This window comes from Battus philenor, unplaced genomic scaffold (assembly GCF_028537555.1).
Source record: "Battus philenor isolate CCGP_79_NKW_IND1 unplaced genomic scaffold, ilBatPhil1.0.hap1 SCAF_7, whole genome shotgun sequence".
Lineage (NCBI taxonomy): Eukaryota > Metazoa > Arthropoda > Insecta > Lepidoptera > Papilionidae > Battus > Battus philenor.
The window spans coordinates 8,127,368-8,143,537 of record NW_027181737.1 but is presented as its reverse complement, the minus strand read 5'-3'; the positions used below and the strand labels follow the sequence as shown (position 1 = coordinate 8,143,537).

At 32.2% G+C, this 16,170-nt stretch overlaps 1 protein-coding gene across 2 annotated transcripts in view; it reads left to right on the top strand.

Annotated features, from left to right (window-relative positions):
* The window catches only part of byn (brachyenteron), a 30,802-nt gene that overhangs the window by 11,728 nt on the left and 2,904 nt on the right, over nt 1–16,170 (top strand). For both annotated transcript variants that reach the window (XM_068774375.1, XM_068774376.1), the window contains exons 2-7: nt 7,143–7,311; nt 11,191–11,311; nt 12,355–12,498; nt 14,314–14,590; nt 15,352–15,468; nt 15,827–16,166. In XM_068774375.1, coding sequence (XP_068630476.1) covers nt 7,151–7,311; nt 11,191–11,311; nt 12,355–12,498; nt 14,314–14,590; nt 15,352–15,468; nt 15,827–16,166 — 1,160 coding nt within the window. In that variant the 5' untranslated portion in view covers nt 7,143–7,150. The remainder of the gene's footprint in view (nt 1–7,142; nt 7,312–11,190; nt 11,312–12,354; nt 12,499–14,313; nt 14,591–15,351; nt 15,469–15,826; nt 16,167–16,170) is intronic.

Sequence of the window (16,170 nt, the reverse complement as noted above, 5' to 3'; positions counted from 1 at the left end):
TAGTTAAATGCCGCGCAGTGTTATAAGACGTAGTGGGCAGGCTAACCAGTGTGCAGATTACGCGGCCGCTGGAACCTGAGAATTCAGGTGTGGAAGCCCCAAAACGATAGAGACGATCTTGTGAAGGTTTATGGAAATTATGGAGGTGGCTTATGTCTACCAGTGAACGTCCTACGGCTGAATTGATTATGGATGATGAAGGGTCATCATCATCAATAGGATTTGTTAATTTTTAAACGTTTCTGTTTTTGCCAACTGATGCAGACCAATAATTGCGACTATTAAAATGTAATGTTAATTGCATTTTAATACGGCACTAGTTATTAAAAAAACTACAAGTTACCGTGTTTTAGAGTTCAGGAATAAAGCTAGTTACGATTAGTTACGACGGCTGTTAGATGACTTCGTGACTTTTTTAATTTTACTCGCAGTAACTTTAAATACTGCCGTCAACCATCATCTATTAATAGGTTACTGTACAATTTTGATAAAGCTGTGTTATTAAGTTTACGTCTGACGGCCAATAAAAGCAAAGAACCTCGTCAAAACTTAATACATGTGATGTTCGTATGTTGTTTATGCATTATTATTTTTTAAAACACCCTCGCAGAAAACAAGGAAAGACTTGATAAATATTAATAAATATTTACAGAGTTCCGTTGTACCGGCACAAGCGACACCGTATGTGCCGGCGGAAAAGAGGTCATTACCGTTGTCGATAAAATTCACATAATGATATTGGATAGTCGAAGAATTAAAACATCTAAAGTGGCTGACGCTTTTAGTTATTTGTAAATAGCTTATGTTTTATTTATTTCTTCTTATTTATTAAGCCCAGTTTTAGAACGAGGTACGTTAAATTAACCACAAACGATGAGTTTCTGACGCTCAAAAACAAATAATCGTTAATTAAGCCCCACGACATCTGGACATAGACCTCCCCCATAGATTTCCAATAAGACCTGTAAGATGTACATTAAATTCTTGAGAGTGTAAAGCTTAACAACGTAATTGCGGATATAAGTTAGTATTAAGAGAGATCGTCACATTTCTTAATCATACAGTTCGCCTCAAGATACTCAAATATCTAGGAAAATGAATGATTATTAAAAGTTAGTAACAATTTTCGAGGTAACCACAGTTTATTTATAATAAAACAGAAATCAGTCCAGTACATATTTAGCCTCCTTATGGAAGATCTGTTTTCACCAACATTTTTGAGACTGAAATATATACACAAATAAAACACATAAATAGTCAATGTTAGTTTTAAGTGTATTGGGCCTATAACATAAAAACTTTATAAACCTAAACCCAAAGTACGTTAATTATATAAAGAATAAAATAATTTGAAATAAGTACAAAAGGATTAGAAACCATTTTACACAAGCATTTGAAAGGCACATTTTATTTGATAATATAATTATACGACCTTGCGTCAGCTTTAACAAGTAAAAAAATGTCCTCTTCTCAAATTTTTTGTTAAAAAGAACTACTGCCCTTTTGGATGTCTTTTATCGCATTAAGTTTTTGTGCGCCTAAACTTGATACAATACCTTATACATCTCATATTACAAAAACAATAGTGCACACAGAAATATTTGACACTTACGGGTATTAAAACCGCAACATCGGCGTAGAAAGGTAAATTTTTAACTGCGGTACCAAATTTTGAAACTGTTAAACAGTAGCATGAGAAGTTAATTGACCTTTTGAAACAGGTGCGAGTCATCCTACTTTCGAAAGACTTTTGTACATGCAGCTAGTGGAAAATATTTTTTCTTTATTTTTACATACATAAAGTATGTTTACAATTATATTTACAAGTATAAAGTCGCATTGCAATTTCTTTATTTTACTGTATTCGTATTAGTTTTAATTTAATTAAATAAGTGCTATTTTCAAAAAGGGAAAAATTGTGTATTGAGGTAGTTTCTATTATATATACATATAAATATAAATAAATATATATATATATATATATATATATATATATATATATATATGTATGTATATAAATATAAATTATATATATATTATATATATATATATATATACCAGTAAATACCAGTGCCAGTAAACAAAGTATTGTTTTAGAAATTTCGTCCGAGAACTAATCATCTCAAGCAGAAGCGCAAACGCTTTCCGAAGTTCTAGTAATAAGCCACGTTGTAGCAACCGATTGAGGTTCGGCCCTCTCGGACGTCCTTGTATAGGGATGCTAAACGCTAATTTAGTGACAGTTCAAGTAATGTAACGATGTAAAGATCCGAGTCGAAGCTCCCGAGGGAGTCCACGACCTAAGTTAAATAAACAAAGTTCAGGTTAATCATTTTCCGCGTACTGCTCTTTTAAGCCTTAGGTATCATTAGGTAACAGTGTAGGTCCAGACTGAAAAATATAGCCTGACTGGGTTTTAATAAAGTTAATGTCATTTCTGGAAAAGTGGAACAAAATGCGTATTTCAGCTGAAGAACAAGAGTTTCATGAAAATTTATTTTGAAAATGTGTGTAAAAGTCACTATGAAAGAAAGCTAATAAATCATATACGCATTTACAATTATCTATGGAAACAAAAGAATCCGAGTCGTTATTAAAAAGATGGATGAATCGTGATAAAAATGAGTTACCTTCCACTTAAGCATGCGTAAAATCGATCATAGGACAGCTTAGGTCTACAGATTATAAGTAAACCCTCAGTGATTCGTAATATGGTAAAGCTGTGGGTTACTTAGGATCAGAAGGGCAACATATATCATTTATTTCAAGCATTTACAACCGGCTTAAATTGACGTTGCTCTACCGCCATGAGTTAACGAGACCCGAGCAAGTAATTAAAAAACTGCTGAAATCTATTAACGTAAAGGTTGAGATTTTTGATCTCTAGCCACTCAGTAAATATTGAAAGAGATTTTTTAGGATGTTTCAATATATTCTATTTAGCGCCATCAGAATACAAACTGTATGCGAATATCAATAAATTAAGGTTAAAATTTTTTTTTTGAGACAGAAAAAGTTTTCCATGAACTATTATTAAATAAATTGATAAGCAATAAGGGTATCATAAATAAATTGAATATGTTATTTTAAGTGGAAAATAGTATGTTAAACAATTTGCACTTTTTCAAGCGCAAATGTTTTTGTCAACTAGGACTCCTTATTTTTCTTAACCAATGTTTTCATAATTCTTTTATTACATATAAACATCTAAACACTTCCTTCGATTAGCTTTTAACATTTGTCTTTTTTTTAATATCACATCTTAGTTTTTAGTGTCAGAAATGTAACGCCATTACTTTTAAAACAATAGTGAGATTCTTTTTATAGACTCGGTAAGTATGAGTTTAGATCTATAAGTTCTTATAAATACGTATGGTTTAAAGATTTCATTCGGTGAAGGTCAAATTAACATTATTCTCTGCCTACTATAATCTAATAAGCTATTTATATTCGCTATTCATATTGATTGCTTTGTGTTTGTTATATGAAGCGTAGGACATAACCTATAATGCTTGAATGTTTGTAATATTTTATCGTTTTAATTATTTATCTATTATCATGACATCCAATTTACGACCGGATTTAATAATATGTTTACCTTAACTGATCTAAGATTGTTACAATTTAGTTTATACAGTGTTAGATTTAGTCGGTGCACTTGTAACTCCGTGTTCTTGTATCTATATGAAATCATTTTTTATCAGTAATTTCGATACATTTTGAATTACAGGATGCAGAAATAAAATATATTTATTAAAAAAAAGGTTGATGTAAAATATTTTTGTTTATTTCTGATACTTTGTGTAAAAATTTCTAAGCATTGGGTTTTACGACTTAAAGATCTGAGATGGCACTTTGCTCATGTTTTTTAAGTTATTAAATAAATTTAACCTGGGCAGACTTAGTATTGTTATAATTAAATAAGTAATTCTTCAATTTATTTATTGATTACATCATCAGCATTATTTTAGCCAGCGCTAGTTGTCCATGGCTTGACATGGATTTTAAATTGGACTGGTTGGAAGCGTCTTTTAATAATCTTATTAAGGGTGTTTGTGTACCTTGAGTATGGATATCCTTCGCTGCGCTTTCCGGAACCTGTAATAAGTAATTCTCCATTGGTCATTTTGCGAGCTTTTCCGGCTAAACAATTATTTCAATAAATATACATATTTATTTCTTGTAACTTTAACAGCAGCTGTAAATTATATGAGTAGTGCAATTTTTTGTTTTCAGCAATTGGTAGCGTTGACCATCATTTATATACAGCCACATAACTTTCCCATTTCCCTTCGTAAAATCCTTTTAAAGGAACATTAATTCCAGTGCACCAGTCTGCTCAAATGAAATTTGTTTCATGTAACAATTGCAACCGAGCAAGCCGAGGATCGGTCCTCTCGTGCAATTTTTAATCCGGACGCTAAACGCGAAAATCAAATTTAAAACATCTTTAGTCAAATATGCATTTCCGTGCGTTTTTGAATCGTCGAATATTTAACATTATAAGTAGTAATAACTTGCCAGAAACTCAATAGCGGCTTTTGAAGTATACTTCAAAATTTTTGATGTGTATATTGTAATATCAATCATGTTAATGTATCAAAAAACTAAGTTTGACACATTTCGTGCAACTAAAAACTCTTTAAAACTAAAATAAGATTTTTTTTAATAACACCTAGATTCGAAATTTTAATTAATATTTAGATTTACATTAAAATTTAGATTTATCAATATTTAAAATAAAGAAACGGAAGCTCTAAGATATCTTGCAGCAACTACATTTATATACGCGTACACCCGTACCCACGATGGATGTGTTAACTTTATAAAGACCAAATTTAGGAGTTACGAGTTTGTTTTTATTTCTTATACTTATTGTGTCTGTCGCTATTTTTTCATAAAATATTTAAAATTATGACGCCTAAATAATATGTTCTTAAAAATGTATTGTACGAAACAACTGTTAGCTTTAGTTATAAATAGCCCGTACTCTTCTGTAAAATAAATATAGAATTAACATCCGCGGCACTGCCTCATAATAAAATACCATAAGAGAAAATGACTTAAATATACGAATTGGACGGTCTGTTATTTTTCTTACATTTTTAATTGCAAAGACAGGCTCAGTTTACCTGTGAGTGTTGAGAGATGGGGGAATGTATGTAAAGGAGAGATAAAGCTTCTTACTCAAAGTTTTGCCCGAAAAACCGTTGAGTCAATTGGCTACAACACTTGATTGTAATAAGTAAGCCACAATACTTCGTATTTACTATTTAATACGAAATAAGGAGATCCATATACCAAAACTAAAGTAAATGACATAGTCCAGTGGATTGGCAAGTTGAAGAGTCAGCGGGCAAGGCTGCTGCGGCATTACGGTTCAGGAGCTGATACCAAAATCGCAGTATAGACAATCCACCCACAACTTAACCAGGTAGTGGCCGTTGATTTGGCCACTTTCAACCTGTCCTTCTGAAATGAGGGAGGCCTATGTCTAACAATGAAAGTTCAAGGGCGAAATGATGATTCAAGTGCGTTAAGTCTTGATTGGTGCCAAAATCGCTTCATTTTTTGGGAAAAAGCGTGAAGAATTCGACATATATCGTTCCGTATTCACTGTTATCGCTTGATTCGGGTCCGTGAAACTTTTGGCCATCCACCAAACTGAAAAGACCAATGCGGAGACGCTGTTTGACAAGATTGTGAAGATAAAAACTGAATAAAAGGAGGCCTTGGACGCTGAAACCAGAAAATAATTATTCTGAATATTTGGAGGACTGGGAAAAACGAAGGCTAAATGTGTTTCATCAGATGGGGATTACTTTGAAGGGGCTGAAATTGATTTGGAAGAATAAATAATGAATTTATATTGTATAAAAAATCACCTTACTTTTTGTTCACAGTATTATATCAACAGAAAGCTTTTAAGCTTGTCATAAATCATGCATTCTCCTTTTGATATTAATTTTATCAACAAAAATTAAATAATATATTCTGGCTATTAAAAACAGTTATAGTAGTACATAGGAACAATACGGTAACGATTTTGTAGATATCTAAAATGGCGGAATTTTTCGTAAAAAAGTATTTACGATCTTAAAATTTATAGCTGTATCGACATTGCGCGGCATTTTTTCTCATAATAACTTTCAACTGTTCACTACTTTCTAAAGTTTGCCTTAGAGCGACTATTGATTCTATTTGCTTGGAGCCATACATTTACCAAAAAAGTATTCAACAAACTATTTTTCTGAATGTATTATAGCCACAACATTTCATATTAGTGAAAGTAATAAGCTATTAAAAGTTTTGTCACCTCTTAAGTAAAAAATAACATTAGAACAGGTTCTGTTGCCATTATGATCCATATTATACATGTACATATGTTCTTTATTTACAGATGTATCGTAGGTACACTTTTTATATTAAATACTCCGTTCGTGTTTATTTATATAAAGTGTCAACCATTTTTTAAAACAAAAATTTGTGAAAACAAAAAATCTTATTAAAATAATAAATGTTAGTTTATAATTTTTTTATTAATAAATCATTTCCTTTAACTGTATGGTAAGCTATTGAGTAGCGAAATCTGGTTCTGATTGCAACATTTTAAAATGTTAAACCACTCGAAATCACATCATATTCCCAGATCCATAATATGGAAGTAGTTTTGTTGGTTTAATTAAATAGTTTTATATTCTTAGCTGAACCGTTTTTTCTACTGACTACTAACGGTGCGTGATGTTTATTCCTTACGCTTCTTACACAAAGTAATAAAACTTTTGGTAAGAAGTTTAGTCTTTAAGTTAAAATATTTTATCTGATTTCCTAATATAATTAAAGACTCGAAAATACATAGTTAAATTAATTAATATTACATAAAAAATTTACATTTTTATTTCTTTAACTGTTTGTCACTTAGAACATTAAAACAAATGCCAAATATGTTTTATTACATTTTTTTATTTCTTTTTGTAATAACCCGTGGCATATAATACATATTTTTTAACAATAAAATTCGCACGGAAAACCATTTGCGTGTAACAAGAAAATAATTAACTTGACTGTCAAAGACTTTACGCTTATATTTATAGGTAAAATTATTTATCATCGTTTACTTTATTTAAAACTTATTTTTTTAGTGCAAGATATGGCTGCATCGCACATCCTAAGCGCAGTAGAGCCGACGGTGGGCGGCGGAGCTTCGCGCGGTGGGCGCGAACGTGAGGTCAATGTTGCGCTTGATGATCGCGAGCTGTGGGTTCGCTTTCAGACTCTCACCAACGAAATGATCGTCACTAAAAATGGACGGTAAGTTCCAATTACTCAATACTCTCGAAATAAATAAAAAAATGAGCTGATAAAACCAGCTTAACCGCCACCTTCCAGGCCAATCAATTTTAATTTACGATTAAACTCTTGTTTGTTGTGGTTTAACATAATATTTGCTGCTAGAACGTCTTACCGTTTATCGATTATTAATTGACGAACAACATTGAACCGATTTTTCTAAATCATTGTTTTTTGCTCAACTGCTTGGTTGTATTTCAAATAAACTAATCGATTTCAAGTAAAATATCAGTTTTTATAAAGAAAATACATTTATTACTGCTAATACGTCGTAAGTAATTTATTTACTATTTTGATAAATTTAGTTCCAATATTTATATTTTAAATTACATTGATTCTTTTTAATTACTTAAATTTTTTATAATGGATGGATTAAAATCAATATATTTTTATTACAATATGTTTTTTTTATATTTATCCGCAGTAACAAATGACTTGAAATTGTTTTAGCTATATCAAAAGAAACAGCATTACAAAAGATAGTAAAAAATACTATTTAATGACTTTAAATGAGAACTAGATATTGAATCATAGGTTAGTTTTAGCTAATTTTTCTTTACCAAACTTCTTATAGTAGGTTAAGAAGAGTTTAACATGTGATGATTTTTAACATAACGTTACATGATTAGTGTTGGTTGGACTTCTGAAGCCTGGCTGTTGGGCGTATTAGAAAAATTCTAGTATGAACTTAAAGACATTCGTTACATTTATTATACGAACACAAAAGGGGTGAAATAGTTTGCTTGCGTCGATTTTTACATTCAAATTGATGCTTACGAAACAAATGTGACTATGTTCTTCGCTCTATGTACACAAAGGATGAATCACGATTCAATATCAGGCGAGATCACTGTTAAGACCTACTAGGGAATTTTCCATTGGATTACGAGATTAATTTTTTATCGTTTATAAATTGTTTGGATTATAAACGGAACATATGGTTTACGGTAGTAGAAAGCGCGTGAATATTTTAAAATATAATAATCATTTTTCAGCATACCGTAAAACATAGAGACGTAACTTATTAGCATTCACTGTATTCACAGCGTGGGTTCATGGTATTGAGCTGGGTACGGTGATCAGGGCTGAAAAGCTGATTAGCAGTTTAGGCCTCTTTGCAATACCTTGAGGTTCGCCTTCACCGACCAAAATACTATCCCTATTTAACTAAGAGAGATTTCACTGTCAAAGTTATTATTCCTATTTTCACTGCATACAAATTCATAAATTTGATAACCACCTAAAATAAAAAGATTTTTTGTACATAATTTATGCGTAGTTTAAGTTGTAGTGTGCAAACGAATTTTTATACACATAAATAAATAATCGCATGCAATAGCTCATAAATCTGGCATATTATATTTGATATTTGTATTCACTTAACAATGTTAACAGTTTGGTGACACAAGCCTTATTTATCACAGAGGAAGGGTGCGGGCGAGAGCGAACTGGTGGTCACATCATTTGGTTTTAGAGATATGCTGGTTTCATCATGACAATTTTTTTCTACTTTTATGAGCATTGACAATGTTATATAACTTACATAAAATGTTCTATCTCCCTGGAGTAGAATCTGAAACCAACGTGACCCTCGTTATCAGCCCTTTCGCACTACGTTATCACTGCACGATTATCGATATTTTATAGAAAATTTACTGTAAAAATTAAATATGTAATTAAGCCTTATTGGGTTATAGAGATTCAATGCAAAATGTTTTATCTAATTGGCTGATATAGCATTGAAATAAATGACCAGGGAATAATGTTGTACGCCGTTTACAATATTGTTTATAGCCCAAGTTTCATCGTTACGTAGTTAAATCTTTTTGTATTCTAAACCTTAGCGAAGTAATCATCTCGTATTGTGTTTTATGAGGAATTAAATATAAAGGTCAGATCTTTATATTTAGTACTTACATTCTAAATATAGTCAGGCACGCTGAACATTGGGCAGTTTAATTCTGTGTGTTTTACTCTCTGTTTGTTTGTTCAGGTTGTAGTTTGTTATACGACCTTATTTGTACAAATGAATGTGATTCCATTTTAAATGTTCTTTTTTAATTATTACTTGTTTTGGATTTGCGAAAAATCAATGTACACAATATTGTTCTTTTTTATATAGTGAGTTATGTTCTTTACTATTCATAGGATTCATTTAAATAAATAAAGTTACAAATTAATTTTGTTTAAGTTCCATTAACAAGGTGAACAGACGACCTTGTGAAGGTCATCGGAAGATAATTGATGCATGACGTTTCCAATTTGTCCCGCTAGATCAGTATGGGAGAGCAATGTCCAGCAGTGGATATCTTACGACTAAAATTATAATGACGAAATTTGGAATAAGATGCATAAGTCGTTATTGGAATTTTAGTTCTATTTTTACAAGATAATCCGATAATGGTAGTACTCTGTTGCTACAAACATAGTAAAGTTATAAGTATCAATGTGTAGGCTTTAGTCTGACAAAAAAAAAATTCAAATATATTTCTTATTCACAATTTTTAAACGAATGATTAAAAAAGCCCTTTATCTAGTGTGTATGGCCATCACATAATATAGCAACATTTTCGCAAATGCTAACGACGTGAGGACGGGTGGCTAGTTTTCAGCTATTAACTCGGTGGGTCTTACTTATTAACACAGGGTGTCTAAACGGTACCGCCTGATCAGCTACACCTAACACTCATGAGAGCAGTTTCTTTATACGTATACATATTGTTAACACGGTCCTTAGTGTTAACCAGGATTATTTTTTTACTATAAAGCGAAATGACAACGAAGCTTTTTACCATGGGTAATATTACAACGTACACATAGGTAGGCTGTTTTGGTCATCAGCTGCACGAGTGATGTGCCACGCCCACTAATACTTTAGACGAGGAATGAATAGCTTATTCCAAGTTAATCTCGATTCCACTTTCTATTTGACGGCAATTTAAGAATCTTACTATTTATATTCCTCCTATTAAGGTTAAATAAATAAATTAAATTAACTGTAATAATTAGTTTTTTTTTTATAAATACAATAATATCGTTATAAAAGTACGTTTGCACTCGTTATTTTGAGTTATTTTGTTCATAAGTCGAGTACCGAAAGTTGCCCTTGAATATTTATACCACAATAATGCACTTAAGTATGTCCGGTGACTAATACGCACAGCGACGATATCCTAGATGGGAGTAAATATAATTAAAATATAACCACCACTATTAAAGATTCTAACTATTTTTTATCTTCATTATTTCATCCTCAGGACGTTCACTGTTCAACATGGGCCCCGATAGATTTGCGATGAGACCGTTTGTAAGCTGCATTCAGAGTAATTCGAGCCACACAAGAACATCTGTCAACCTTGTGGGTAGAGGTCCTAAGTAGAGCTTATCAGTTCGTGGTTTCCACTTCAGAACCTTTAGGTTCCCGGTTAAAAGGTCTGCAGGGTTACAGTCTCAGCGGCAATCTGTTCTGCCCGCTGTTTAGCCTGTCCTTTGCCACTTCAACTTGACAATCTGCGGGGCTATGCCGTTACTTTGTTTTATCTACGTATATCCTCATTATTATCATTGTTTATGTATTGATTATCTCTTACTTATAATAAGAATACACAATAACAATATTTCATATCAAAGATTTTACGATTAGATTTTATATAGATACTTGCTTATGATAGTTTCTTGTTAATTTAGGTATCAATTAATTTCGTGCAAATAGAAAACCTGTTATCTAGTCTTAACAATAAAATCTTTAATTAAAAATGTAATATTTTACAAACTATGGATTGATGATATGAAATGATTTAAAGTTCTACTGCTTTAATTCGATACCTTGTATGCTTCCAGACGAATGTTTCCAGTGGTAAAGGTCACCGCGAGTGGATTAGACCCAACTGCGATGTATACAGTATTGCTCGAATTTGTTCAAGTTGATTCTCACCGCTGGAAGTATGTCAATGGAGAATGGGTGAGTAGTTTTGCTGTACAACATTGCATATTTCTATGTAAAGTCTTGTTCTTTGCATTGCATGCCTCCCAACTGTGAATCGTGACACTTTTTGGAAATTTCGTGGCATGTATATAACTAAATAAATCAAAAAAAAATATGATAAGTTCTATTAATTTTTCCTTTATTTTGGCTTACGACTTGAAGCATTAAGAGGGTAGTACAAATAGTACTTCTCACCATTACATGGAATTCGATGAGTGGGTGCGTTGTAGTAACAGTAACACTGGGTACAGTACACAGATTTAATAAGCCTTCCTTGCATTGGCGTTCACGTTTATCGAATCAGCTGCTTAACCTTATAAAGACTTAATCAAATTATTCTACTAACGTTGCTTTGGAAGTCTATTCCAGAAAGGAGCTGAAGTTCACTCCTGAAAGGCTTAAATATTTTAGAGATTTCGTTCTTACTTCCTCTGCATAAAAATTAACTAAAACTTGATTCGTAGTTACATCGTTGACTACCGAGTCATAATGATAATTAAAAAAAAAAAAAGGCCCGAAAAGATCTAAAGCTTAATGTGGAGAATAATACATTGTAAATATTAACTTATAATATTGATATATAATTTTTAGTTGACCTTTGTTTGGGACAAATTTTTTTGGTCAAGATATTGTAATATTATAAAAAATACAAATTTACATCTCAAAGTTTCACTAACTCAAACTTTGTTGTCGGCAATTGGTATCTGTTTTCAGGAATTTTTTCATACTTACTATAAAATCTTAATCAAATATTAATTATTAAGGGTGAAATTGTACGCGAATAGTACATTTTACATACAAGCGGATCACTTTTATTATTGTAAAATTTAAAATTATATTGGTTACTAGGCCATACTTCAACCTTGCCTTTGCTTTGCTCCTAAAGTGGTATGTGTGAGAGAAGTGATCGAACTACAATGCCCAGTATAAATACTTTGTACCTGAAGCATATTAACTTTTTAAGTCTACAAATAAAAGAAGTTTTTGTAAAACTAAGCATAAAACAAATATTTGTTTAGGTACCAGGAGGTAAGGCTGAAGTTCCACCCTCCAATGCGATCTACATTCACCCGGAAAGCCCGAACTTCGGGGCACACTGGATGAAGGAACCTATATCATTTGCTAAAGTTAAACTTACAAACAAAACGAACGGAAACGGACAGGTATGTTGAAATTATATTTTTAGCAGTAGTAATCTTTTTTATCGTCTTTTACACTTTTAAAAGCTTTATGATATAATATTGGCTAAATATGGTTCTGTTAGTATAACGACTAAAATTTTAAAGGGCTATGTGAATACACATATTGTCCTATTTTTCAAGGGTTGCCAAGACACGTGACGCACCTTTCGTAACTATGTTTTTTTCCTGAAAAGATAATAGCAGAAGTAATAGAAAAAAACTTAGAAAGAATTCTTGTATGCAATGCATTAGAGTCGTTGTCCACCCGGACAATACTTTTTTAACTTCTTTGCGACTTTCTTAATACGGTTTCATGATGCCGAAAAAGTATTAGCTTCAAAATCGCCTTGAAAAGACCCCCGAAGCGCTATAGGTCCATTAATTTTCGCAACAGTTTTGAGGAATGCAGCGATGCATATAATCTCAAGGGGACTATTTGAAAAACATTAAATCCGTTATAAATGGGCACGTATTTAGTTTTTTTTTTAAAATTTATGTGCCTCTTATATATCCTTAAATAAATAAAATTCTTTGATAAAAATCTTGGATAATTAAATTTTTATCATAACAAATTAGAGATGGATATCGTAGGAAGAAATATTATCGTGATGCAGTATTTATAATATTAATGAAATGTTTATAGGAATTCTCGAAAATGTAATAGAATTCATTAATGTTTAATTACAACAGAATAGATATTGCTTTCATTCTAAGTCTGTGCATAATTAGCAGGTAGCAGAACAAACGGAATACTAACTTTTGATAATAGAAAGCCTGTTTGATGTAGGTGCGATGATGTTACAGTTTCGGAGCTACCGCGAGTTCATAGAAGTCATTTCTCACGCTTGTATGTGGTGCGAATGAATATGAAAGCAAACATTAGATACATCCAGATCCATATGTTGACGACACGGTGTGAAATCTGTAGCTTTACTAACTATTTAGCGGGTGTCCGTACGCACTATCATTTGTAATAATTATTGTCTTTGCGCTATGTTTACCATTCTATGTTTTTTATGTTAATAGTTTCTTTATCTACTGCAAGCAGATGTCATACTATTTAATTATGGTAACATCCGTATTCCGCTTCTTGTTATAGACTTTTCGGTTAACTTTTGGTTTTCTAATATAGGAAATCTGAATCTTTTTCATACAATATTGCGAAAACATGGTGTTATAAACTGTGGTTTTAAAGTATCATAGTTTAAAATTGTTAAGTGGTGTGTAAATGGTGATTTTATTAATAAAATCCTTATTCAAATATTTAAACACTGTATGGCTTTTATAAAAAAGTAATCTAAGAATTCTCACAGGACTTCAGACCCAACAGGTGGCACTTTGACCTCAGTAGATTCTTGTTGATACTTTAACATTTGTAAAAGGGGAATTTCTGCTATTCAGTGCACATTTCATAACATTGTAATGTCTGGGTTATTTGAAATTCCCGTACATTGCGTGAATATGTAAATTACCCATTAGATTTTCTATTAATTTAGGTTGCGAGAGGGAAGTACGATTTCTAAAAAGGTGTGAAAAAGGTATTAAAGGCAACGCAAGATCCATAACATTCATGTCTATATGATCCGGGCCAGTATGTTACTTTCAATAAACAAATGACATTTGAATCTTATTTACATTTAGTATGTAAATAAATGAACCGTTGACATATAGAATGACTTTCTTTATTTTACGGTCGAATATAACTTTTGAGTGTTATGTTATCTTAATAATTAAAAATAATTTTGTTGGTACGTGTTCTTTTTATTATTTAATATTATACTTTTTATTATTTTCAAGATCATGCTAAATTCTCTCCACAAATATGAGCCTCGTGTACACCTGGTGAAAGTTGGAACTGACCTGCGTCGAATCATGACTTACCCTTTTCCGGAGACGCAATTCATCGCAGTGACAGCATACCAAAATGAAGAAGTTACTTCACTTAAGATAAAATATAATCCTTTTGCGAAAGCGTTTTTAGACGCAAAGGAAAGGCCTGAAGGGTACTATCAGAGAGATTTCGTCGGGTCACATTATCCGCAACAAAGTAATTCTCCTCATCAATATCCGCAATGTAAGTAAATATATGTATAAAGTGAAATATTTTTAAATGAGATTTAGAAGGGTAAATTAAAAACACTTATTTCTAACTGTCAAAATATATGAGAAATAATTAAAATAAAAAATATGTCAGGATTATCTTTGATACGCCTCTAGGGTAAACCCTTGACAGTATGAAGTTTGTCGAGGCAGATATAGTGCTACTGGAATCGCCACATTATTGAAATCTGAAAGAAGAGAGGAAATATCGTTCCGTTCTTTTTCTTTGGTCCCAACTACAGTGCATTCATTTTTCTAAGACACAGAACTTATAAAAAAATTTATGAGAATACAAACACAGAAACATAGTCGTACATACAACATAGAAACATAGTCGACTTTTGTAATAATGTACTGGTAAACAGTTTTTAGAGTAGATTGTAGAGCAAAAATTAGAGCGTTAGATAAATTTGTCCAACAAGTAATGTAAATATTTGTGGGTTTTTTATATGTACCGACACCTAAACGACAATTTTTTGCTAACTTTCTTAAAAGAAAAATATTAACATAGATTAATAAAACCTTGTTTGAATACATTATTATTTGTAATTAATATATTAATAGCATGAGAATTTTTTTATGTGCACAATATTTTTTATACATTAATAAGAAAACCTACGCTTTGTTAGTATAAACATCATTAGAAACTTATTTAACACTTTCTTTCGTTTTACTTAATTTTGATTTTGTTTTTATTGTGTAAGAAATACCAAACTGACTTTATTTATATTCCAGTCGGAGGCTGGTTCGTTACTTCTCAGTCGTTGTATGGTAGTAGCAACTCTGCTTCAAGAAGACCAGCTCCTTACCCACCTCGACCACCATCAAGACCCAGAACATTGTCTCCTCCTTGTAAGTTTTGTTTGCTTTTTATATGACGAGCGATTAACGAAGTTTTTTCAGTTTTGTATTATTGTTGATGTTACGTCATGTTAAGGCTTCTTTATTCTTATTTCTTCTAATTAAGATTATAGTAATAATGATGCTGACCCTGGCTGATGTCGAGAGAGCTCTCTGGTTTAGTTATTGTCAAAGATCTAGACTAAGCCTAGCCATCATTAATTCAGAAAATGTAAATATACCGATGAGCAAACAGCATTTGTCTATTACTAAAACTCTTTAACTAAATATTGGACTTTAAGGATTCTGTTATCAATATTTTAAAAAGCAAATTAGAGTTTTCGTTATCCCAATAATTGTTTTTATTCAGCTTCATACAACAACACTGAGAGATCATCGGCGGGGACATCAAACGGTAGTACCAATTACACGTGGGCGGGCAGCGGCTACTGGAGCTCAGCGCAAGGGAACAGTCCTCCACAGCCTACCGCCTCGCCAGTTCCGTACCGTACACCGCCGCATGCGTATCCAGCGCCCATCGAGTATGCAGCGGCGCCGCCAACTAGCACGTCAGCCCCATCTGCCCCCCCAGCGCCCCTCTACCCTATACAATACGAAGCCCCAACTCAACACCATTCGCCTTATTATCAACACGCTTATGCTCCTTACGCTCACCACGCTATTGAAGACATTTCATATTGGCCGAACAGGTAT